This window comes from Loxodonta africana, chromosome 6 (assembly GCF_030014295.1).
Source record: "Loxodonta africana isolate mLoxAfr1 chromosome 6, mLoxAfr1.hap2, whole genome shotgun sequence".
Taxonomy (NCBI): domain Eukaryota; kingdom Metazoa; phylum Chordata; class Mammalia; order Proboscidea; family Elephantidae; genus Loxodonta; species Loxodonta africana.
The window spans coordinates 7050623-7077383 of record NC_087347.1 but is presented as its reverse complement, the minus strand read 5'-3'; the positions used below and the strand labels follow the sequence as shown (position 1 = coordinate 7077383).

General features: G+C 47.1%; 1 protein-coding gene across 4 annotated transcripts in view; it reads left to right on the top strand.

Moving 5' to 3' along the window:
• The window catches only part of AGAP1 (ArfGAP with GTPase domain, ankyrin repeat and PH domain 1), a 672497-nt gene that overhangs the window by 201194 nt on the left and 444542 nt on the right, over positions 1-26761 (top strand). For all 4 annotated transcript variants that reach the window (XM_064286507.1, XM_064286508.1, XM_064286506.1 and 1 more), the window contains exons 2-3: positions 441-499; positions 9074-9161. In XM_064286507.1, coding sequence (XP_064142577.1) covers positions 441-499; positions 9074-9161 — 147 coding nt within the window. The remainder of the gene's footprint in view (positions 1-440; positions 500-9073; positions 9162-26761) is intronic.

The window sequence follows — 26761 nt, the reverse complement described above, 5'->3', positions numbered from 1 at the left end:
CATTTACAAAAAACTTGATTGATTGGCTACAGGGTCACCTCTGCACTTGAGAAGTTGTAGAATCAGAAAAAAGGGTCTTAAAATATGCCCTTGATAGCCTGATGTGCTGGGGTGGGAGTGGTTTGCAAAGGGAAAGTTAAAAGTGACAGCGGCCTTTTAAAGCCGTCAGGTGGCGTTGCATCACATCTCAGAAGGCAGACCCTGGACTTGAAATCCAAACACCCAGTTGGCATGGGGCTCGGCTGGGTAAACTTTGACCATTGTGGGAATTCCTAGGGTGAGAGTGGGCAGAGGAGGCTGGACAACCTTTGATGCCATTCTAGTTTAAAAAATGGCATGTGGTGGGCTTTGGACTTAGCCCTTAAGCGGATCGTAGCATTTACTTCAGGATTTGCCCTCCTCTTTAAAAAGAAAAAAAAACTTTTTTTTTTTTTTTACAGATGCCTTTGTGAACAGCCAGGAATGGACATTAAGCCGGTCTGTCCCAGAGCTCAAAGTGGTGAGTGGTTCCTTTTGGACTTGGGGGTTGTCATTCTTCACCTGCAGGAAGGGCGTGGGGTTGGTGTCAGAAGTGGGATTGGACTGTGTGAGCACATCCGAGAGAGCCCGATCATCTCTCCAGCCCAGGTGAGGCATGTCTCTGTACTGTATCACTGGGAAGGACCAGGTGTAGCTGACAGTTTGAGTCTGGGGAGCTGAGCGGGACTGTGGTGGCCAGAAAGCTGGAGTGGGCTTGTGTGCACAGAGGAAGATCCACGTGTCCTTTACCTTATATTCTCCCTGCATCTGTCTGTCTCTCTCCCACCTTCTCTCTTCTCTTTCACACACACACAGAGAACTGTGAGTTTATTTGTGCTTTGCATGATATCATGAGTGGTTTATGTGATGAAACATCAAGCTTTCATAGTCATCATTAAAAAAAATAAATACAACTGACTTTTTATCTTATTACAAAGTATCGGCATAACATTAAAGAAGAATCTTGCTTTTGTTATAAACTTTTAAATACCCTTTAAGTTGGATTATTTAGAGCATAAAATTGGCTTATGTAAAAAATGGTGAGTCTTTGCAGCTATACCTTTGGCCCCTCCCCACTGCATGGCCCTCACCTTAGGATGGGAAGAAGGGACAGATCAAAAGTACCTTTTTAAAAGAGCATGATATTTATCATGAAATATGTGGTATTTGGGGCACATACATACACGTATACACACATGCGTATACATACAATACATATATACACATGCAAATATATATACTTGCATCTATATGTAAACATGTGCATATATAGGTTTGTGTGTGTATGTGTGTGTTTACAGTTCTCAAGTGAGGGACTCTGACTATAAAATTAAGTCAGATAAGCACTTGCCGTTCAGGAGACTTCTGATGCCAAGCAGCTGCAGCGTGGACCTACGTAATTCTCCTGGGCCCCTCACCCTCAACACACCCAGACCAGGCCCTGTTTCTTACCCCACATTTGCTCTCTCTCCCAAGGTCTGCGTTTGTTTGTAGCACCCAGTTCTTGCTCCTCGGCGACCCAGCTGGAGCTCCAGAGGCCCTGGGTAACTCCTTCCCATTGGCCACACATCAGTGGGGGGTGGTCAGAGGAAGGGACACAGGGCTGGTCCAGAGCCCCTTCAGTCTTCTCACTTCTGAGATGAGGACATTGATCATCCAGGCCTCCTTAAGTTGTCTGAAGAAGGCACGTATGTCATCTGAAACCATGAAACACATGTGCTTCTAAACTTAAAAGAAGGAAGGAAGGGGTGTGGAAGCACCTTGAAATCTGGGAAGGCCGCGGTCTGAAGTCTCCTGTTCCGTCCCAGTTGGCCACGTTCCCTGACCTGTTCTGGCTGTCGTCTTCCTGGCTCTTTTCCTTCCTGGTTCCCTCCCTCATTCCTCACTGCAAGCTCTCACCTTGTGCTGCAGCGCCCGCCAATGGTTTTCTTCCTCATGGAAGACAAAGAGCCCGCCAGTCACAGCATCCATTTCAGAAGCCCAAGGGTTCTGCAAGACTGGCCTGGAAACAGCCCCATCTTTCTGTCTTTTGTGTGTTTTGTAACCACTCTGCCCAGCATAGCATTCATCGCATGGAAGACATCCAGGAAATGGCTGTGGAGTGAATGAAGGGACGTTAGCCGTGTTGTTACAGGGAGCATTTTTTTTTAACAAAGATTAGCCAGTTTCAGATACGCCCTGTTAGGACATCCCAAGTGCCATTCAGCTTCTGTGATCTGAGGAAAACAGCTGCAAGAGTTTTTAATAATGATGACGAGGCTTAGAAAGTGCTTACCGTGTGCCTGACGTGTCCTGAGTGCGTCACACGATTATCTCCTGGAATGCTGACAGCCACCCCCTTGCACAGATGAGGAAACTGAGGCTCAGGGACATTCAGAACTTGCCCAAGGACCAGTGATTAATAAGTGGCAGAGCTGGGGTTTGAACCCAGAGTTTGTGCTTCTAGGCCAGCACTGCCCCATAGAGGTTTCCATGGTGAAGGGAAGGTCGTGCATCCAAACTGTCCAACACGGTAGCCACTAGCCATGTGTGGCTACTGAGACTTGAAATGTGGCTAGGAGAACTGATGGGGCTGAGTTTTAACATTTAATCTATGTTTAGTTCATTCAAATTAAACAGCCATGTGTGGCTAGTGGCCGCCCTGTGACAGTAGTGACAGAGCGTTACCAACTTGGCTGTGTTCCTTAGTATGTAACCGCGTGATTTAGTCCCAGCTCTGGCATCTAAAGTAAAGGTGTCACACGCTGAGGGCCCTGCAGTGACCTGCATCTTCATACAGGCCCACAATTGAGGATGCTCACTACCAAAAACGTGTTTGTTGGTGGTATTTCCAGTGCCCTGTACATTTCTGGATAACTGCCCAGCTGTGTAGGCGGCCGCTGGATTGGGCTCCCCAAATATAACCATCTTGAGGTTTGCTCAGAGTCTTTGAGCCTGTTGCTCGATCTCATGGATGAAGTTTGAGGGTTCTGAGCTCTGGGGGTGTTAGTCGCCGGACCTGTGCGTGGACAAACAAGTCCCCAGCAGGGATGCAGGTTCTGCTGGAGCCCCATGCCCCCCAGTTGTGGAGGCAGCTGCCCCCACCCCCAGAAGATCCCTTTTGTGCTAAGGAGTCTTCAGTGTCCAGAGAAGGTGCTCCTTTGTCCTGTGGGGCAGTATCTGTGCGTTTATAGGGCTGCGATTGTTTCCTGCCCAAGTGTGACATCCCCAGCCAAGGGGTCCTTTAGGTCAGCGTCTTAGGAACCCAGGCCCCTGCTTCCCAAAGAGCAGCAATCAAGTGACATAACAGCCAGCCTCAAATGGACTCTTTATGTAATATTTTGCAGTAAATCTCTTAGAATGTGTCAGAGAAAAGAATTGAGTGTTTGCTTTCTTTTCAAGAGTGGTGGTACCATGCCTTCTGTTTTCTGAAGTTGTGTTGTGGTTGGATAATCAATGGCCAATTGCTTATCTGTTGTTCTGGAAGGCAGCCTAGCTGCTCCCTACAGAAGTGGGTGATGCAGCACGCGCGTGAGGCTTACATCTGGGTCTGGAGAGTAAATAGATATGCCTTCGGCATCTTGCCTGCAGAGGGGAGCTTTAGTCAGAGACACGTAATATCCTATTTCTGTGTTCTCATTGAACCTGCAGTTGGGATTTTTACCAAAAGCCTTGATTCCCTATTCAGCATACCACATGGTAAGCAGGTAAGCAGTGAGGTGTGGGCAATGGAGAAATAGGTTTAAAAATCCGGCCCTGTGCTCTCTTCCTCTTGCCACACGAGCACACCAGACATGGGACCATGGCAGTTCATGGGACAGCACAGGAGATCCTGGGGGTGGTGGTGCCGGTCTGCTCTGGCCCCACTGCTGTTACTACCACTGCTCCGGCCCCACTGCTGTTGCTACCATTGTTCTGCCCCACTGCTGTACTACCGTTGCTCATGCCGCACTGCTGTTACTACCATTGCTCCTGCCCCACTGCTGTAACTACCACTGCTCCTGCCCCACTGCTGTTACTACCATTGCTCCTGCCCCACTGCTGTAACTACCACTGCTCCTGCCCCACTGCTGTAACTACCACTGCTCCTGCCCCACTGCTGTTACTGTCACTGCTCCTGCCCCACTGCTGTTACTACCATTGCTCCTGCCCCACTGCTGTAACTACCACTGCTCCTGCCCCACTGCTGTACTACCGTTGCTCCTGCCCCACTGCTGTTACTACCATTGCTCCTGCCCCACTGCTGTAACTACCACTGCTCCTGCCCCACTGCTGTTACTACCATTGCTCCTGCCCCACTGCTGTAACTACCATTGCTCCTGCCCCACTGCTGTAACTACCATTGCTCCTGCCCCACTGCTGTACTACCACTGCTCCTGCCCCACTGCTGTTACTACCACTGCTCCTGCCCCACTGCTGTTACTACCACTGCTCCTGCCCCACTGCTGTTACTACCATTGCTCCTGCCCCACTGCTGTTACTACCATTGCTCCTGCCCCACTGCTGTACTACCATTGCTCCTGCCCCACTGCTATTACTACTCTTGCTCCTACTCCCACTATACTATTATTACTACTTGACTGCGATTACTGTTATTGCTCCTGCTCCACTGCTATTACTACCCTTACTCCTTCTACTATACTACTATTACTACACTCCTACCACTCCTTTTTTTACCACTCCTACCGTACTATTATTACTACTCCTACTCCACTGCTATTACTGCATCTGCTTATACTCCCACTATGCTGCTGTTACTATTACCCCTGCTACACTATTACTCCTACTATTACTGCTCCTACTCCACTGCTATTACTATTACTCCTACTATACTGCTATCACTATTATCTCTACTCCTAGTACGCTATTACTATTACTCCTACTACACTACTATTACTATTACTCCTACTCCTAGTATACTACTATTGCTCCTACTATACTACTATCACTATTACTCCTACTACATCACTGTTACTCCTAGTATACTAGGATTACTACACCTGCTTCACTGCTATTACTGTTATTGGTCGTACTCCACTGCTATTACTACTCTTACTCCTCCTACACCACTGTTACTACTATTACTCTTACTACACTACTGCTGCTCCTACCATACTATTATTACTGCTCCTACTCCACTGCTATTACTATGCCTACTCCTACTCCCACTACACTACTGTTACTATTACTCCTATTACACTATTACTGCTTCTACTCCACTGCTATTACTATTACTCCTGTACTATTACTATTACCTCTACTCCTACTAAACTATTACTATTACTCCCGCTCCTACTATGTTACTATCACTACTATTGCTCTCACTACACTACTGTTACTATTACTGTAGTACATTACTGTTACTCCTATTATACTAGGATTACTACTGCTCCACTGCTATTGCTGCTCCTACTACACTACTGTTACTGCTAACTCCTACTACACTATTACTCCTACTATACTATGATTACTGCTCCTACACTGCTATTACTACTAATACTTCTACTACATTACTGGTACTACTATCACTCCTACTACACTACTGTTGCTCCTACTATATTATTACTAGTCCTACTACACTGCTATTACTACTATTGCTCCTACTATACTACTGTTGCTGCTACTCCTCCTAGTCCTCCTCCTCCTATTACTATACTATTCCCGTTCCTACTATACTCCTCTTCCTCCTCCTACTGTATTACTATACTCCTCCTTCCCCTTCTCCTCCTCCTCCTCCTCCTAGTCCTCCTTCTCCTATTGCTATACTATCCCTCTTCCTACTATACTCCTCCTCCTCCTCCTACTACTGTATTACTGTACTCCTCCTTCCCCTTCTCCTCCTCCTCCTCTTCCTAGTCCTCCTTCTCCTATTGCTATACTATCCCTCTTCCTACTATACTCCTCCTCCTCCTCCTACTACTGTATTACTGTACTCCTCCTTCCCCTTCTCCTCCTCCTCCTCCTCCTAGTCCTCCTTCTCCTATTGCTATACTATCCCTCTTCCTACTATACTCCTCCTCCTCCTCCTACTACTGTATTACTGTACTCCTCCTTCCCCTTCTCCTCCTCCTCCTCCTCCTAGTCCTCCTTCTCCTATTGCTATACTATCCCTCTTCCTACTATACTCCTCCTCCTCCTACTACTACTGTATTACTGTACTCCTCCTTCCCCTTCTCCTCCTCCTCCTCCTCCTAGTCCTCCTTCTCCTATTGCTATACTATCCCTCTTCCTACTATACTCCTCCTCCTCCTCCTACTACTGTATTACTGTACTCCTCCTTCCCCTTCTCCTCCTCCTCCTCCTCCTAGTCCTCCTTCTCCTATTGCTATACTATCCCTCTTCCTACTATACTCCTCCTCCTCCTCCTACTACTGTATTACTGTACTCCTCCTTCCCCTCCTCCTCCTCCTCCTCCTAGTCCTCCTTCTCCTATTGCTATACTATCCCTCTTTCTACTACACTCCTCCTCCTCCTCCTACTACTGTATTACTGTACTCCTCCTTCCCCTTCTCCTCCTCCTCCTCCTCCTCCTAGTCCTCCTTCTCCTATTGCTATACTATCCCTCTTCCTACTATACTCCTCCTCCTCCTACTACTACTGTATTACTGTACTCTTCCTTCCTCTTCTCCTCCTCCTAGTCCTTCTCCTCCTATTACTATACTATCCCTGTTCCTACTATACTCCTCCTCCTCCTCCTCCTACTGTATTACTGTACTCCTCCTTCCCCTTCTCCTCCTAGTCTTCCTCCTCCTATTGCTATACTATCCCTGTTCCTACTATACTCCTCCTTCCCCTTCTCCTCCTCCTATTGTACTCCTCCTCCTCCTACTGCACTGCTCCTCCTCCTAGTGCTACTCCTTCTAAACTACTAGCAGTTGCTGTTGAATTGACTCCAACTTCTTTTTTTTTCATGGCGACCCCTGGAGTCAGAGTAGAACTGTGCTCCATAGGGTTTTCAGTGGCTGATTTTTTGGGAAGCAGAGTGCCAGGCCTTTCTTCTAGGGTACCTCTGGGTGAGCTCGAACCTCTGACCTTTCAGTTAACAGCTTTTTACGTTAACTCTCTGCACCTCCCAGGAACTCCGAGGACCTGCTGCCACCCTAAAATACGTAGCTCTTTTGAGTGTTCAGAACCCCTTTAGCTGTGTTACCTCGTTTACACCCACAGAGCCTTGACCCGACAGGCCTGAGTCCACTCTCAGGTTTAGTTCCAGGAGCAGTTCATTGGGTTCCAGTGTAGCTTTACAGCTTCAAGAGTACCTTCAGCTTGTATTTCGCTTCCTCCTCACACGCTCAGGCGTCAGTTTCTGCCAGTGTTTGAAATGAAAAGTATGTCCCAGTACAAGATGGTCTGTGAGCTGGCCACTCAAGCCAAAGAAAGCATCTCCCCACCCGCACCCTCAACGTTGACTGATTTCTTCCTCCTCAGGGTTAATCCTAATTCTTGGCACGACCACTTACACGTAGAGGGGAGGAATTTTGCCAAATAGTGAAGCAGAGACTGAATTGGCTGATCTTGAGCATTTTCATCCTCAGGAAAGAGCAACCCTCATCTTAATTAAAAATTCACTTCTCTGGCCTGCTGTTTTGGATTTTCACGGCATGAAGCTGACAAACAGCAGGTGCCCTTGAACGAAAGGATAATTAATTGGTAGACATTCTCAGATTATAGAGGCCCAAGGTAGTAAGAAGACATGAGTCAAATCAGGAGGCGAAATGACTTTGTTTAGGCACTGTTGCAGAGTCTGGCTTTGAGAAGAAGTGAGAAAGCATCTCATTAATACTCATTAGCATTCGAAGCTGTCATTCATTCATTCATTCACCCGCTGTTGTTGAGAGTTTACCTGGGGCTAGCTGCTACTCCGGGATACAGATGGCCAAAGATCAATAAGACACACAGTCCCTACACTTTGGGGAATTATTAGTATAGGAGAGAGAGCCATGTAGTGATGTTTGTAAAATAAACTGACAAGTCATAAAATAGCACCAGGAGCAGGGGGTCAAGGGAGTACTGACTAGAGGAGCCCCGTTGAGACTCTGGGTACCAGGAAGGCTTCTCGGAGAGGAGGTGTCACCTGAGCAGAAGGCTGATGATGAGTAGGGGAAGCATTTTAGGCAGTGATTGGTGTGAAAAGGGTAGGTGGCTGGAGACCACAAGGCCTACTAGGCTCCAAAATCCAACCCCAAATTTATCTTTTCATGATGGAATACATGAGAATACCTTTATTATCCCCACATTATTCTTAAAAAAATGAAAAACCAGCAGCCACTGAGTCCATTCTGACTCCTGGCAACTCCATGTGTGCCAGGGCAGAATTCCTCTGTAGGGTTTTCAATGGCTGATTTTTTTTTTTTTTTTTTTTTGTAGATCACCAGGCCTTTCTTCCAAGGTGCCTCTCGGGGGACTGGAACCCCCAACCTTTTAGCTAACAGCTGAGCGCATTAACTGTTGACACCACCACAGTACCCTCTATTGTTCTGTCCTGCTGTTGTGTTTCACTGTTAAGCTAACCTAATAACTTTGCTCAGCCTACTGAGATACACAGTGAAGGCTGACTGGCTGACTGTGCACTTGTTATCTAAACCAATGCCACAACCTGTGTTTGTACAGTGTTGACAACCATGCAGCTATTGGCCCTGATGAGAACGCCACAGTTGGGTGTTGGAATCCCTTTTATTCCACCAGAAGTATTTAGTGAGCTCATTCTTGGCCATCCAGCCAGTGCTTGTTTGTGGTTATTTTTAAGGTTGCTCTATACGTTTTAGGATCCCTTAAGGTTGTTTTAGGTGTTAGGATTCCTGGGTGGAGCAAATGGGTATTAGCTGAAAGATTGGAAGCTTAAGTCCACCCAGAGAAGCCCCAGAAGAAAGAGCTGGTGATCTACGTCTGAAAAATTAGCCCCTCGAAAACCCTGTGGAGCAGAGTTCTGCTCTGACACACACGAGGTCTCCAGGAATCAGAATTGAAGTGACCACAGCTAACAGCAGCAGCAACAACTGTATTTTAACCTTTTATTTGCAGGTTGCCAGTTCAGGCAGTTTAATTATCCTGAACGATTGTTTGTTCTTTGTTTCAGGGAATTGTGGGTAATTTGGCCAGTGGCAAGTCCGCCCTGGTGCACAGGTACCTGACCGGCACATACGTCCAGGAGGAGTCTCCCGAAGGTACGCCCTGTGGAAGCCAGTTTCCAACTTTAAAAAAAAAAAAAAAAGTACCTATAGCATATTCTAAATCATTACTTTGATACGTCGTGTATCAAGGAAGTTATAAAAAATGCAGAGCTGTCAAAGTACATTGCTTCCTCATAGTTTTCTTAGCAAACCAATTATATTGACTTTGGCATTTGGATCAAGAGTAGAACCATGAAATGCCGTAGAATTTATTTCTTATCATAGTTTTGTCCTTTCCGACATTAATTCAGTGTAACTCCTTTAAGTATCGGTTGGTCGTTTCTCTGATCAGGATATTGAGTTTATACGTGATTTCACGTAATATTAACGTAGTCCTAGATTTTTCTAGCTAACGTTTTCCGATTACCATCACTATATGTTTCCCCCCTTATATTATTATAAACATTTAATAACCATTTTACATGGGCGTAAGGTGTTTCTTTTGCCACAAGGCTTTTACTTCTTCAGTTAACATATCCATATTTTATTTTATTTTTTGCTTTAAGTAAAATTAAGACAGTTACGGTAGGAAACCATTTCCCTCCTGTACCCGCTAGTCGTGGTAATATTTCACAAGAAGTTTCCTAAGTTTGTATTTTCTTTCGGTCTAACCTTTTTAAATCCAACTCTGAGACACTGAATTTCTGGTTCCTTCTTTTTCTTACTGGCTGTTCCATTCTTTGCAGATATGGACGCAGGTAACTATACGTTTTCTTCATGGCAGCGCTTGTCTTGTTTTGAAGAGAAAGGAGGAGGCACGACTTTGTACTGTAGCGTTCCCTTCTCAACTCGTTCTGTGTCTCATCCTGTTTTGTTTCATTTTCTTTTTTTTTAGTTAAAAACCATTCCACCCTGTTTTGTCCCTTAGATGTCTTTTTAGCAGTAGCCATCAGTAGCTTCACCTACTCCCTGTAACACCTGTTCCAGTGTTTAACTCTTGTCTGGAGACTGTGTAACCACTGGGAGAAGGATGGCGCTCTTTGCTCGGGGCTCTGCCGTTAACTAACGTACTGCAAACGTTTTACGGTCATGTTGTTTAAAAAAAAGAAAGGGCGTGTGGTTAGAATATCAGTATTGAAATGACTGGGGAAGTTTGGAGGTTGTAATGAAGACTCATCTGTGGAAGTATGTAAGAAGCATGGCTAGCCAATGAAACATGTACACAGATGATAGAAATGAAAAGGTCTGGAGAGGTGAAGAAGGCTGGCCTCCCTGTGCCCCCCGTTGTCTCTCTGACCGCTGTCCGGGAGTCTGTCCCTGGGTTGTGCTGATGCTGGTTGTTTTTTTGTGACTGGGGGTAAATTCTAGCCACGGTCATTTCCGTTATGCCTAGAGAGTCTTTGGGAAGTTTTTTCCCTTGGGTTTTCTGGTTATTCCAGGGCTAGCTATGGTAAAGGGTGTGTGAAGCCAGTAATGAAGGACTGGTTAACTTGACTGTGAATGGAATGACCATCTCTTAAATCTGCCTTTATGCCCCTTGGCCCTGGTGGTGCAGTGGTTAAGAGCTTGGCTACTAACCAGAAAATGTCGCGAGTTGGGATCCTTCAGCCACTCCTTGGAAACCCTATGAGGCAGTTCTACTCTGTCCTATAGGGTCTCTCTGAGTTGGAATCAACTTGATGGCAACGGGTTTATTTTTGGGTTTCGCGCCCCTTGAGCTGTCCGTGAGGCCAGTCTGGGACCCCCAGGAGTTTCTTCTCTTGGCCGCTGGCTTTGTTGAGGTGGCTCTGGCTTCTCCCATTTGGGGCCAGATGGCTGGTGTTGGTTGTCCTCAAGCCACTGGCTCCTTAGAGCCAGCATCTGACTCCTGGAGTCTGTTTGGCTTTTCTGTCCTCCCTTCCAGGGTTCACAGATTGCTTCCATCTTGTCTGTACCCTGCCCATGATCTCCTTGCAATGTGTAGTGGCCCTCATATTTTAACACAGAGAGATTTATCCTGAATGTTCATGTATCAAAAGTAAATTTGTATCCAGTTGTTAGTTGCCATCAAATTGGCTCTGATTCATGGTGACCTTAGGTACAACAGACAGAACATTGCCCAGTCCTGCGCCATCTTCACGATTATTGCCGTGTTTGAGCCTATTGTTGTCGCCACTGTGTAGTGCTGTCAAGCCTGTGTTGGACTTACCTGCCAGCACTATATCAGACAGTGTACTTTTGTGCTCCATCAGGTTTTCATTGGCTAATTTTTGTACATAGACCACCAGGCCTTTCTTCCTAGTCTGTCTTTAGTCAGGACACTCTGGTGAAACCTGTTCACCATGGGTGACCCTGCTGGTGTTTGAAATGCCAGTGGCAAGCTCCCAGCATCACAGAAACACACAAGCTCCCACAGTGTGACACATTGACAGACGAGTGTGCCCAGTAGGGTGACGTGAACCACCACTAACAGCCCTGCTTCTCCAATTTTCAAGTGACACGTTTTACTCTCCTGAAATCTCGCAGCCTTGCATGTGGTCTAGAAACAGTATTTTAAAGAGCAGAGCCACACACGCAGTCCATGAAAATACCACCCGTTCTTAATCTGCGAAGTGGAAATACCTGTTAGTTCCTCAGTGGGGCCCCCTGGGCCAAGGGACAGGTCATCCCTGATCTGTTCTCATACCCTTCAGGAACGCCGCCACCAGCTCTCCTCTTCCTGTTGGATTCCAGGTAAAGGTGATGTTTTCCACGGGGACATGGGGAGCTCAGAGCAGCATACAGCTGGTGGGTGTGCATCAGGGTTTCTGGGAGTACCCAAAGGACTGTGCTCGGAAGCCCCTTTAAAAAATCCCCAAACCAGTTACTGTTGTCTTGATTCCGACTCATGATGACCCCATGTGTGCAGAATAGAACTGCTCCGTAGGGTTTTCAAGGGTGTGACCTTTCGGAAGCAGAGCGCCAGGCCTTTGTTCTGAGGCACCTCTGGATGGGTTGGAGTGGTCAGTTTTTCAGTTAGCAGTCAGGTACTTAACTGATGGGGCCACACAGGGTGGCTTTAGCCTCACCTAATGCTTATTTCTGGAGCCAGCCGCCTGTCCCTGTCTTTGCCTCTCTTACTGAGATGAGGGAGCTGGCATCCACTTCCTGTCCATGTGATGGGGTAAGACCCAGGACAGCAGCAGAGAGGGAACCTTAACTGGCTGTTTCTGAAGGAAAATGAATGAGAAAACGCCTTGATTTCCCTCACACCACCGTCTTTTTCATCGTCAGAAGTCCTATAGTAGAAAATAAATTCAGATCACGCCTTCTGAACTTAAGAACTTCACATAAAACATTCTGGGGCTGGAATCCGATGTCTGGTTCACAGAGAGATGGGAGGGGCAGGGCTCATCTCCAGGGGAACAAGAGGCAGATGGAGGGTGCAGCCAGCCTCACCTGTAACTAGTTAGCTAGATACATGGTTACTGTGCAGCTGGTGGTACCCATCGTCAGCACCAGGTGGAGGCAGATGGAGGGTGCAGCCAGCCTCACCTGTGACTAGTTAGCTAGATACACGGTTAGTGTGCAGCTGATGGTACCCATAGTTAACACCAGGTGGCTGCAGATTTGTGAGTGTGCTGTGTGACTATTTCCCATTACTGTTACTTTCTAAGTGGCCCTACTACTCTTCTTTTATAACTGCCAGGGTAGCCAGTGCCTTCCAGCCATACACAGTGTCTTAGTCTGTATTCGCTAGAGCGGCAAAACCATGGAGACACACACACGTACATACACACATATATAAAGAGATGAATGTCAAGGAAATGGCTCACACAGTTGTAGGGGCTGGCAGGTCCCAAATGTGTAGGTCAGGCGGCAGGGTGGAGGCTTCTGCAGGTTTAAGTTTCAAGAACTGGAAGTCAGATGGTGAGAATAATATAGGGTAGAGCGAGAGAAGGAGAGAGCACTTTGCCAGAACATCCATTTATATGCTAGAGATGGGAACACCCCCTAGGAAACTCCCTGTCTTGGTTATCTGGTGCTGCTGTAACAGAAATACCGTAAGTGGATGGCTTTAACAAAGAGAAGTTTATCCTCTCACAGTCCAGTAGGCTACAAGTCCAAACGTAGGGCACCAGCTCCAGGGGAGGGTTTGTCTCTCTGTCAGCTCTGGAGGAAGGTCCTTGTCATCAGTCTTCCCGTGGTCTGGGAGCATCTCAGTGCAGGAACCTCAGGTCCAAAGGACACGCTCTGCTCCCGGTGCTACTTTCTTGGTGGTAGGAGGTCCCCATGTCTCTTTGCTCGCTTCTGTTTTTCATATCTCAAAAGAGATTAAGACCCTGTCTGATCTCATAGATCTCATCAGCATAACTGCCACCAATCCATCATAGTGATAGGATTTACAACGTGGGGAAATCACATCAGATGACAAAATGGTAGACAGTCATACAATACTGGAAATCATGACCTAGCCAAGTTGATACACGTATTTTGGGGAGACAAAATTCAACCCTATGACACTCCCCTTTCAGCTGATTGGCTGCTCACATTAGATCACATCATGGAAGGTGATTACGTCATATTACGTTATAGAAGAGCAACCAGTCCAGTGTCTGCCAAACCACTGAGACTCATAGGCTAACCAGCCTGACACGCAACATTACCCATCACACTCAGGAAGCGACCTTAAATGAAGAGCTTCATGCTGACCTGCTGCACTTGTCCAGATACCTCACTGGAGCCTCCCCATTCTTGATGCCCGTGCGTCGTTCTTCGGCTTGAGTTAATGTGTAGTCATCCTTAGCGTTATTCTGACTCGTGGTGGGGGTGTTTACATGGCTGAGCGCTGTAAGGGAGAAAAGGCTTTCTGCTTGCCGGAGAGAGTTCTTTCTTGGTAGGAAGATCTCTGGTGCAGAATTGTCTCCAGAGGCACACCTCGGTGCACTTTTCATCGGATACAGGTTTTAGCTTCATCTCTCACAGCATCTGGTGTGTTTTAATTGCCTGGTCCACTTAGGTTGATGTTTTGTTCTTGTAGCAAAAAGAGCTGATTTAAAGATTTAGGTAATTTTTAAAGATGCAGTTCAAATGAGGGAAGAATTTTGTATTATTTGTGTATTTTAATTAGTGAATTAACAGTGCGGAAGTAGATAACTCAACCCGTGGTTCTCTGGAAGTAATCCAAAGAATAAAATTTGTCTTCAGCCAAGTATTCTTTTAATCATGCGTGTTGTGTGGATGCATACATAATACACATATATGTAGAGTGTACTATGTATGTAATACATTATGTACCCATCCAACCAGCGAAGAGATCTGTATTCGTGACCCTTCCAAAGAAAGGTGATCCAACAGAATTTGGAAATTGTCAGACAGTATCATTAATATCGCACACCAAGCAGAATTTTGCTGAAGATCATTCAAAAATGGCTGCAGGCGTACATCAACAGGGAACTGCCAGACATTCAAGCTGGATTCAAAGGAGGATGTCAGATGGATCTTGGCTGAAAGCGGAGAGTACCAGAAAGGTGCTTACCTGTGTTTTATTGACTGTGCAGAGGCATTTGACCTGTGAATCATAACAAATTATGGATAACATTGTAAAGAATGGAAATTCCAGAACACTTACTTGTGCTCATGAGGAACCTGTACATAGACCAAGAGACAGTTGTTCAAACAAAACAGAGGGATACTGCGTGGTTTAAAGTCAGGAGAAGTGTGCAGCAGGGTTATATCCCTTCACCATACTTATTCAATCTGTATGCAGAGTAAATAGTCCAAGAAGCTGGACTGTATGAGGAAGAATGGGGCATCAGGATTGGAGGAAGACTCATTAATAACCTGCGTTATGCAGATGACACAACCTTACTTGCCGAAAGCTAAGCAAACTTGAAGCACTTACTGATGAAGATCAAAGACCAGAGCCTTCAGTGTTAATTACACCTCAACATAAAACGAAAACCGTCACAACTGGACCAATAAGTAACATCATGATAAACGGAGAAAAGATTGAAGTTGTCGAGGATTTCGTTTTACTTGGATCCACGATCAACACCATGGAAGCAGTAGTCAAAATTGAAAGATGCATTGGGCAAATCTGCTGCAAAAGACCTTTTTAAAAGGGTTAAAAAGCAAAGATGTCACTTTGAGGACTAAGGTATGCCTGGCCCCAGCCATGGTATTTTCAATTATGTCACATACATGCAAAAGCTGGACAGTGAAAAAAGACCGAAGAAGAATTAACACACTCGAATTGTTATGCTGACAAAGAATACTGAATATACCACGGACTGCCAGAAGAAAGAACAAATCTGTCTCTGAAGACGTAAAGCCAGAACGTTCCTTAGACGTGAGGTCGGCAAGACTTTGTCTTGCCTACTTTGGATGTGTTATCAGAAGGGACCAGTCCCTGGAGAAGGACATCATGCCTGGTAAAGTAAAGGGTCAGTGAAAAAAAGGAAGACCCTCGATGAGATGGATAGACAGACACAGTGGCTTTAACAGTGGGCTCAGACACAGCAACGGTTGCGAGTGTGGCACAGGACCGGGCGGTGTTCCATTCTGTTGTACATGGGGTTGCTGTGAGTCTTGACGGCACCTGACAACAACAACAATATACATGTAGTGTTTAAGCAGAAGCTGAGTTAGAACTGTTGAGCTTGTCCATTGCTTCCTGGTGTTGGAAGGAGCAGTTAAGAGTCTCAGTTTTCGGGCTGGCAATGCTTTTGAGAACACTGCTGGAATGCTAGAACTTCACAGCCTTGGATTCACTGAAATGTGACCTTCACACTTCTGACAAAAATTTCACGGCCATCATTCACTCGCAGTAAAGAGAATCAGATGAAGATTGCTCAGTTGCTGTTAGTACCCTATTAATGGCTGCTAATGAGAGCTGAGAGTGATGTTCTGGGCCTGCGATTTGAATTCCGCCTCATGTGTTTACGTCCTTAATTGTCTTTGTATGCCTCCCCCCGCCACGGACCCTGTGTGACCACCACTCATTTTTCTAGTTGATGACTCCCTTCAAACGAAAGAGAGAGCCTGAAAGAGAGATGAATAGAGAGACAGATAGAAGCAGAGAGAGCGACTGCGAACGTCCGAGTCACCTGGTGCTGCTGTGACGAATACCACGAGTGGCTGGCTTTAACAAACAGAAGTTTATTCTCTCACAGTCTAGGAAGCTAGAAGTGCAAATTCAGGGTGTCAGCTCCAGGGAAAGGCTTTGTCTCTCAGTCGGCGCTGGGGAAAGGTCCTTCTCATCCATCATCCCCTGGTCTAGGAGCTTCTCAGCGCAGGGACCAAAGGACACGCTATTCTCCTGGCACTACTTCCTTGGTGGTATAAGACCCTCCGTGTCTCTCTACTTGTTTCTCTCTGTTATGTCTCAAAAGAGATTGGCTTAAAACACGACCTGATCTTGTAGGTTGAGTCCTGCGTCGTTAACGTAACCGCCTCTAGTCTTGCCTCGTTACCATCATAGAGGTAGGATTTACAACATACAGTAAAATTATCAGGTGACAAAATGGTGGACAGTCGCACAATACTGGAAATCATGGCTTAGGCAAGTGGGTATACACTTTGGGGGGGACACAATTCAGTTCATAACTTAGAGAGACAGAGACAGGGAGAACAAGAGAAAGAAGGAGAGAGAGAAGGAAAAGAAAATCTTCCCTCAGAAGAACAGCTCTGTCTTGGAAGAAGTACAACCAGTATGCTCCTTAGAAGACAGAAATAGAGAAACTGAGAGGGATAGAGCAAGACAGAGGCAGAGAGAGGGGAGGAGAAGGACAGGGAGAGCCCAGTGGTCCAGCATCACGTGGTGCTCTTACAGGACACGTGCCCTGGGACCCTTCACTGCCTGCAGGCCAGGAGGTCCTGACAGAGGCTTTGCTGTGAATCCTTGCTGCCCTGACATCTCGCGCCATCTGTATCCTGGCCGTCTCGGTGGCTGTGGCTGTGGCCCTGCTGAGCTGTACCGTGTAGCTTTTCTGTTTGAAGATGGCCACACTGGTGGTGGGCCAGGGGACGTTCGCTCCGTGAATGTATCTGGTATGACATGCATACTGTCGGTTCTCATCTCCTGCTACCATGTGGGAACCCTCCCTCCTGGCTCAAGTGGAATAAAGGAATGCACTTAAGTGCTGGAAACCTGGTGCCTTTGGTTTAGGCTATGGAATGGCCTGGCTGGTTCGTTTGCAGTCATCTGGTACGTGCCCACTCTGTGCCAAGCAGGCAGGGCGGCGAGCTGGCAAGGCAGAGTGAAATCAGAGGCCGTCCCTGCTTGGAGCAGCAGCTACAGCTTGGCATGGTCGGTGCTCAAAATCAAGATCCTGGCCGAGTGCCTGGCCAGCAGAAGGGAAGGCCTGTGCCATGGTCATAGTGTGTCCGCCCCAGGTTCAAGATGTCACTTGGACCCTAAGGCTCCATGCCACAAGGCCGGAGGCCATGGGACGTGGGGGTGTCACTTAATCTTGCTGAGACTCAGTTTTCTCATCAGAGACTCGATTTTTCTCATCTGAAAAATGGGTATGATAATGATAACTAGCAGTTATCAGACAGTGATCTAGCGTCACCCAGGGTCTTGCTGTGTCATTTAACCCTCATAACAGCCTTAGAAGAGCTGGCCTCCCCATTCTGTCCACGCCTGCTCACAGGGGCTGGAACACAGCCTGTTCAGTCATCAGTGACTGTCGTTGTTGTAGGGGTTCCTTAATGGTGGCAAGGGGGGTGATGGTGGCGACTTTGGCCTGGTGACTTGGTCACACTTGCCCTTTGGCCAAGGGGAGCCTGGCTGTACTTTCTTTCCTCACTGTTCCCTGGTGGTCAGACTCCTTCCCACCCTCCTGCCCCACCCAGAAAACACTGTGTACAGATGTGCCCAGATGCCTGGATATTTTGCCCCTTTTCTGTTCCTCCTTGACCGTTTTTCTGAGGCTGAATCTCCATTTTTCAGCTTTGTTCATACCAGCCATCTTTTTGACAGCTATGAAAGTCTTGGAGCTGTAGTGGCACGGTGGTTAAAGTGCTTGGCTGCAAACCAAAAGGTTGGTGTTTCGAACCCATCAGCTGCTCTGTGGGAGAAAGATGTGGCAATCTGCTTTGTAAAGATTTACAGCCTTGGGAACCCTGTGGGCCAGTCCTACTCTGTCCCTTAGGGTCACTATGAGTCCGAATCCACTAGATAGCAGCGTGTTTGGTTTTTTGTTATGGAAGTCTTGCTCTGAGCCAGAAAACACAATTTAGTCGGGTGGCCAGATTTAGCAAATGGCAATACAGGATGCCTGGTCAAATTTGAATCTCAGATAGATAATGAATAATTTTTTAGTATGAGTGTGTCCCAAACAGGGAGCCCAGGTATACAACGGTTAAGTGCTCAGATGCTAACTGGAAAGTTGGTGGTTCCAACCTACCCAGTAGCTCCATGGCAGAAAAGACCTGGCAGTCTGCTCCTGTATAGATGACAGCCTAGGAAGCCTTATGAGCAGTTCCGCTCTGACACATGGGGTCGCTATGAGTCAGGATCAACTTGATATGACACCCAGTGACAACAGCGTGTCCCAAACATTGCGTGTATTTAATCTGGCAACCCTAACTAATCCAGAACAGGGCTGCCTCCATCATCCCCAGTGCTGCAGCCAGCCCTGTGTTTGTATTGCTCCCTCAATGCCCAGAGGTGACCTCAGGAGGTTGCAGCCACCTGGAGCACCTTACCCCGAATTCCCACACCCTCCCCCTGCAAATAGAGGACATGGACCACAACTTGAAAGTTTGGCTCCACGTCATTCATTTTACAAATATCCCAGACTGAGATAGTCTGAAGAGAGGAGGCAACGAACACATGTCTTCCACGTGGGATCTCGCTGAGTAGAGCGAGGGAAGCCGGCCACCATTCCCAAATGAAAAAGGTCGCTGGAATTTTTCCCACATGAAGAGAAGGGTCTGAAACAGATAAAGAAGACAGGAGGGACCTGAGGGACCTGAGTGCCCTGCTAAGTAAGAAAAGCTCTAGGAGAAAATGCTCCGGACCAAGAGTACTCAGGAGCCCCGGTGGCACAGTGGTTAAGAGCTCAGCTGCCAACCAAAATGTTGGCCGTTCAAATCCACCAGCCGCTCATTGGAAACCCTATGGGGCAGCTCTACTCTGTCCTGTAGGGTCGCTGTGAGTCAGGATTGACTTGGTGGCATCTAAAAACAAGAACAACAGGTAATTATGAAGACGCCCTGGTGGCACAATAGTCAAGTGCTCCGCTGCTAACCAAAAGGTTAGTGGTTAGAACCCACCCAGCGGCTCCACACGAGAAAGACCTGGCAATCTGTTCCTGTAAAGATCACAATATAGAAAACCCTGTGGGGCAGTTCTGCTCTGTCACGTGGGGTCGCTACGAGTTGGAGTTGACTGACGGCACCCAACGACAAGAGTAATTATGAAACATAGGTAAGAAGTTTAGTATGTAAATGCAAAGCACACAGGTGAAATGATAAGGTAGGCATCTCTGCTGTATGCCCTGGGGAAGAGTCAGTCACTTCTTACTGTATGTGTTGCCTGAGACCTAATGGCATAACTTGGAAACTAGAGAAAAGAGTAGAATTTAAAGTGGGCCAACCATCCCTCTCATAGATTTTGCTAGATTGGTGTTAGTTCTTTGAGTCTGTGAATGTTGAATTTAAAACAAAAAAACAAAACAAACTTGTTGCCATCAAGTTGATCCCAATTCACAGCAACCCTGTAGGACAGAGTAGAACTGCTCCATAGGGTTTCCACAGAGCAACTAGTAGATTTGAACTGCCAGCCTTTTGGTTAGCAGCCAGACTCTTAACCCCTGTGCCACCAGGGCACTGAGAATATTGAATATATTCACTGTATTCCGTTTGTTCTTGCTCCCACATGTGAGGTGTATGTGTGTGTGCTGTATGGGTTGTGAAGAAATGCTACCAGGAGGCTCTCTGGTTGGAAGTATGCTGTTATGGATTGAATTGTATCCCCCCAAAAAGTGTGTGTTGTGCACCCTAACTATAACAGACGTGATTCCATTTGGGAACAGGGTTTTCTCTGTTATGTTAATGAGGCCATTTAGGGTATGTCCTAAACCAATCAGTTCTGAGATACAGTGAAACCTGTGGGACCTGGAACTCCAAGGGACCTCCTTGTTTTTCCAGGTCTGGCAAGTTTTCCACCTTTGACAAGGTGCAGTCTTACCACTTTTATGTTGCTCTCTATTAGTGGAAAATATTTGCATTTTCCCTCTCTGGCAGGTTTCTGCCTTACATAGGTTCCAGCTTTTTCAGGTTTTACTATACTAAAAAAAAAAAAAAGGAGATGAGGCGTTGAAGGCGGCAGATATGGGGAGGGTAAGGGAGGGAAGAGCGACGTCACCTGAAGTTGTGGAAGCTGACCAATCTACAACCCCGGAACTCCGAGGATGGCCAACTCTGGAAGCTGAGACAAGGACCTTTCCCCAGAGCTGACCGAGAGAGCCTTCCCTAGAGCTGGTGCCCTGCACTCAGACTTACCGGCTCCTGTGAGAAAGTAAATTTCTGTTCATTAAAGCCACCCTCTTGTGGTATCTCTGTCATGGCAGCACTTAGGCACTTGCAGGATGCCTGGTGGACTGTCATGATAGATGTCAGCCAGCATCCTTTGCCTTCTTGTTTCCAGGGTCCCCGAAGTTAGACGATGCTGCAGAGGATGGAGGGGCCCTGGGTTTCCGCTGCCTTTTCACTGCCCAGCCACAGCTGCAGTGTCAGCCGCTGGAGGAGAGTTCTCGTGGTCACTGCGTCCTGGCCGCGAGGGTGTGTTAGCTGTGAAGTCCCTCCCATTAGACTTGCCATGCCCCTTCCTCAGTGCCTGGCGTTGTCCTCTAACAGATGTATCTATCCTCAGGGTGGTGAATATGTTCTCGGGAGCACATGTTTCCAAAACATTTTTTCTGTGAATGTTTACTTAGTGCCTTAGAAACACACCATGTGGTAAACACCCAGCCTTATTTCCTAAGACACATGAAATGCATTTAAACTGTTCGTTCCCAAAACTCTTTCCCAATCAAATAAATTAAAAAAAAATTTTTTTTTTTTTTTTGTCAGCTACCATTGCCTAACAGATGTCAGGGCTTATTTCTAAAAAACATTCTTGGGTATGTTTCATGTTACAATGAAAAAATTTGTAAAACGCTAATAAAATTTGAGTAGTCTTGAAATCTAGCCATTTAAATTTTTTAACAAGAATTTTACGATGCCATTTATGACCAAGCGGTTCTAAGCACATGATAATTTTTAAATTAGCGTGGTCTGTAAACTTTAAGATTACGAAACCGCTGGTAGGTTATTAGTTTAACAGACGAAGCGGGTCAGATCAGCAGTCCTTTCCAGTTAGTTCCTGTGTTATCCCAGTCTCTAACCATGGCGATGTCCCTTACTTCTATCCTTACCTCCATCCCCGTTAATGGTCCAGTAACCGTACCTCCCTGACTTGTAAGCCAAAGGGAGGATCAGGTGATGGTGTCGAAAATAAGCGAAACTGGAAAACTAAACCCCTCGGCTGTTGCGTCGATGCCAACCCCGTGCGTTACAGAGTAGACCTGCTGCATAGAGTCTCCCTGGCTGTAATCTTTATGGAAGCAGATTGCCAGGCCTTCCTTCCATGGTGCCGTTGGGTGGGTTCGGACCGCCAACTTTTAGGTTAATAGAGCACAAACTCCTTGTGCCACCCTGGGACTTAAAATTTAAGTGAAAGGTACTCAGATGACCGCTGCAACTTTAAGGAACTGGTACAAGGGAAGCATGTTCTATATCACTGTGAATGAGAAAAAGCAACCTGTGAAGTTGGAATAAGGAAGCCGTTGATGTTTCTGGCTTTCAGAACATTGGCAGGACACAGTGTGTTTTTGAGTTGGTTGTTTGGAACTCAAGAACACATCACCCTACCTTGTTATAGATTTCATTCATTCAACAAGAAGCCGGGAGCCTACAGAGCTGGGACACTGCAGTTTGGCGGGGCATGGCTGTGGCTGGAGGGGGTGTCCATTTCAGAGAGAAGAGGTTTCTGTGCATAACTGTAATGCAGGGTGGTAATTCACACCTGCCCAGATGAGAGTGTGAGAGCCCTCAGCGGAGGTTCGTGAGGCAGCCCACAGAGGCCCACTTACAGAGCCCCCGAAACGGCGTAGTGCGCGCTGTGGACACCACCACTGCTTTCCTGAGAAACCTCACGACATCAGAAGTTGTTAGAAAACCATGCCTTTAATAGGAAAAAGGCTTCAGATTTTTGTAATTGTTTTCCCTAAAGAAGTTGAACTCCAAGGGTGTTTTTAGAGCCTTGTTGTCATTGTGTGCTGTCAACTCAATTCTGACTCATAGTGAGCCTGTAAGACAGAGTAGAACTGCCCTGTAGTGTTTCCTAAGTGGCAATCTTTATGGGAGCAGATCACCAGGTCTGTCTTTTGTGGAGCAGCTGGTGGGTTTGAACTGCCGACCTTCTGGTTGACAGCTGAGCACTTAACAACTATGCCTCCAGGGCTCATTTTTAGAGCTTCAAGGTGGCAGAAATGGTTAAGTGGCCGACTTCTAACCCAAAGGTTGGTATTTTGAATCTGTCCAGAAGCACCTTGGAAGAAAGGCCTGGCAATCTGCTTTCTAAAGGCCAGTCTCAAAAACTCTGTGGAGCAGTTCTCCTCTGCACACACGGGGTCACTGTGAGTTACAGTCAAGTCAGTGGGAACATTTTGTTTTGTTTTAAAAGCATCATCTTTTGATTGCGAATCAAAAAATAGTGATCGGGCTGATGAAAACTGAACAGCCATGGAGGAGCTTCCACCTTGGTCCCCTGCTCCTGTCTCCTGTGTTTTTTTGGATGTGACTTTGCCATCTTGCTGGCAGCATGGCTCATGGTCCCAGGGAGCCAAGTGAGGTAGACCAGGCAGCCACTGGCCCAGACAGTTGCCTTCTCTGAGCTGGAAGCCACAGGGCCCATGTTCATTGCACTGGCCTAGACTCTCTTTGAAGAAGTGCTTGGCTGCTAATCAAAAGGTTGGCAGTTTAAACCTGCTAGCAGCTCCTTGGGAGAAAGATCTCCTTAAAGATTACAGCCAAGAAAACCCTCTGGAGCAGTTCTACTCTGTCACATGGGGTCGTTATGAGTCGAAATTGACTTGATGGGTACCCAACAGACTGTCTTTAAGGAGCCCTGGTGGTGCAGAGGCTAAGTGCTCAGCTGCTAACTTAAAGGTCAGTGGTTCAAATTCACCCAGCAGCTCTGTGGGAGAAAGTCTTGGCAATCTGTTCCCATAAAGATTATACCTAAAAACCCAAACCAAACCCCCAAATCTGATGCCCAGAAATAATCTTCAAAGTGTGCACCGAAACTCTCCCTTGAAGCTGTCATTAAACAATAGTTTGGCCCAATTCACAACGAATGCTTGCTTTGAACATAGCGCTCTTATAAAAAAATTACCTATATGAGTGTAAACTGACAACCAAAAAAAAAAACCAAACCCATTGCTGTTGAGTTGATTCCAACTCATAATGACCCTGTAGGACAGAATGGAACTGCCCCCTAGCGTTTCCCAGGAGCGGCTGGTGGATTCAAACTGCCGGCCTTGGGTGAGCAGCCAAGCTAACCCACCGCGCCACCAGGGCTCCACACTGACAACAGTTAACTGAAGCACAGATGAGAACTCGAAGGGGCAGAGAGCCTCAATTCACAGCAATGAAACAGCCTGGAAAGAGTGAGAATGGCGACACAATGCGAAGTCTGTAACCAATGCCATTGGAGTGTTCATGTAGAAATCGTGAGTGCATGCAAGTTTGGTTGTATATAGTGTCACCAAAAGTAAATAAAACATTAAAAAGAAGAAGAATATGTGGAGAACCCATCCCAGCCATGACCTCTTAGAGGTGGGATTGCCAAGGTTGTCTGAAGGCCATGTTGCCCCCTGTAATTCTTGCTTGCAGGGTACACAGGCAGTCAGTGTGGACTTCCACTTGGGATCACAGCAAACGCTAAGAAGAAAAGCCCTGGCGATCTGCTCCCGTAAAGAAAACCCTAGGAAGTGCTGTGCGGCAGTTTTAGTCTATCCTGTGGAATTGCTATGAGTCAGAATTGACTTGATGGCACCCAGCAACAACCTAGGGACAGGCGGAGGGGAAGCTGTATCGGGGAATGGTAACGTAGAAGGGGACTCTGGGGGATGCAAGTGGTTAACATGCTCGGCTGCTATCTGAAAGGTCGAAGGCTCGAGTCCTCCTGGAGGCTCCTCGGAAGAAAGGCCTGGCGATCTTCTGAAAACTCAGCTGTTGCAAACCCTGTGGAGCACAGTTGTGCTCTGACACACGTGGGGTCACTGTGAGTCGGAGTCAACTTGACAGCAGCTGGTGCCTAGAAAGTAGAAGGATGAGAGTCTGTGAGCTGTTTTAACACAGGCGATGGTTTTGGAGGGAGACCTCTAAGGACAAAGAGGAGGAACCCCCAGACAGCCTCTGGGCCTTGACAGTAATTCACAGGGTGATGGCGACAAGCTGCAAATCCAGTTGCCATGGGGTCATCTGCCACAACTCTGTCCCCCAGAGTGGTGGCTGTCTGTTCCAGGAGGAACTGGCTACAAAGGGTGTAGGCTGGCCAGGGCCACGTGCCCAGATGTCCCCTTCCACCTGGCTAGGGATCTTGGCTGGGCACCCCAGTGAGCCTGCCTCGTGTACTAGGGGCAAGTGCAGCTTGTCGGGTGGACTCAGCACCTGAAGGAGTCTCGGAGTCTTCCAGGTTGGGTCCATTCTGAGGGAAGTGAGCCCGGCACCCAGGAGCATGCTGCAGGGGCAGCTCGTATGGAGGCAGGTGTCCTGCTGCTGCATGGAGGCTTGCTGGGGTCCTGGAGCCCACATGTGTGTCCAGCTCAGGGAGGATGCTGGCTCCCAGGGGCCGTCTTCGGGGCCAGAGTCCCAGGTAGGATGGGGACAGAGGCCTGGAGACAAAATCTGCTGGATTCTTTCCGTTAAAAGTCATTACACTTTTACTATGTAAATGCATGCAAAAGCTGGGCCCTGACCAGGGAAGGCCGGAGAAGAATGGCTGCCTCTGAATTATGGTATTAGTGAAGAGTACTGAATGCACCACGGGCTGCCAGAAGAACAAACAAACCTGTCTTGGAAGAAGTACAGCCAGAATGCTTCTTAGAAGCAAGGATGGCAAGACTGCATCTCACGTACTTTGGACATGTCAGGAGGGACCAGTCCCTGGAGAGGGACATCATGCTTGGTAGAGGGTCATCGACAAAGAGGAAGACCCTCAATGAGATGGATTGACACAGTGGCTGCAACAATGGGCTCAAGCATGGCTACATGAGTTGGAACCAACTCGACGGCACCTAACAACAACATGTAAGTGCAACAGCAAGCGGTTTGCTTTTTCCTGTGATCCCCAGGGAGAAAAAAGAACATGACCATCAGGACAGCACCTTTGAAACACCACCAAACAAAATGTCTGAGGTGAGACCCTCCAATAGGGACCGCTGCCCAGTCTGTTTTTATACTGCCCCTGAGCTAAGGATGGTTTCCATATTATTAAAGGGCTATAAAAACAAATAGCATACACACACATACATGCACATACAATCAACACACATACATACATAATTGTTAGATGCCATCAAGTGAGCCCCCAACTCACGGCAACCCCATGTACGATGGAGTGAAACGCTGCCCAGTCATGCACCATCCCCATGATTGATTGTAGATCAGACTGTCGTGATCCATAGAGTTTTCACTAGCTGATTTTCAGAAGTAAATTGCCAGGCCTTTCTTCCTAGTCCATCTTAGCCTGGAAGCTCCGCCAAAACCGGTTCAGCATTGTAGCAACACGCAAGCCTCCACTGACAGATGGATGGTGGCTGCACGTGAGGTGCTTCGGCTAGGAATCGAAGGCGGATGTGCAGAGAAGGCGAGAATTCTGCCACTGAGCCACTGTGCCCCTACATACATTTATAGATATGTGTGTATAAATAATCACACATGGCATGCATACAAATACAGAAAAGAATGTGGCCTGCAAAGCCTGAAGTATTTGCTCTCTGGCCTCTGGCTCTTTACAGGAAGCAGAAGGAACACAGCATGGTTGACCTTGGCACGGGTTTTTTTGGCTTCTCCATACGGTCCAATCTGACAGCCCCATCCTTTTTTAATTTCTGGAAGCAAACACCTTATTTGTATTCAGAGAGCTGTACGTGAAGAAGCAACTTGTAAGCCAGTGCTTTTCTATATTCAGCTCTCGAATCACATATTCAAAAATAGAACTTAACACAATATTTTTTTAATAAGCAGGCTATTTTTACACAGGAAAATTGAGTTTCAAACAGCAAAACCTGGGGGAATAGGGGCCTGTTTGTCCTTGTGTTCCTGGCAGTAACTGACCATCGGGTTATGTTTGGCTCCTCTGAGCACTCACTCCTACCCTGACCTTTTCTGTCTTCCTCTCCTGTGGATTCCCACAGCCATGCCCCTGGACACCCAGCTCAGGGCATGGGTGAGTATATTTGGCAAAGAAGTTTTGTTCAGATACGCTAAACCAAAAAAAAAAAAAACCCAAACCAGGTGTCGAGTCGACTCTGACTCATGGTGACCCCATAACTGTGTTCCAAAGGGTTTTCAATGGCTGGTTTTTTCAGAAACGGATTGCCAGGCCTTTCTTCTGAGGCACCTGTGGGTGGATT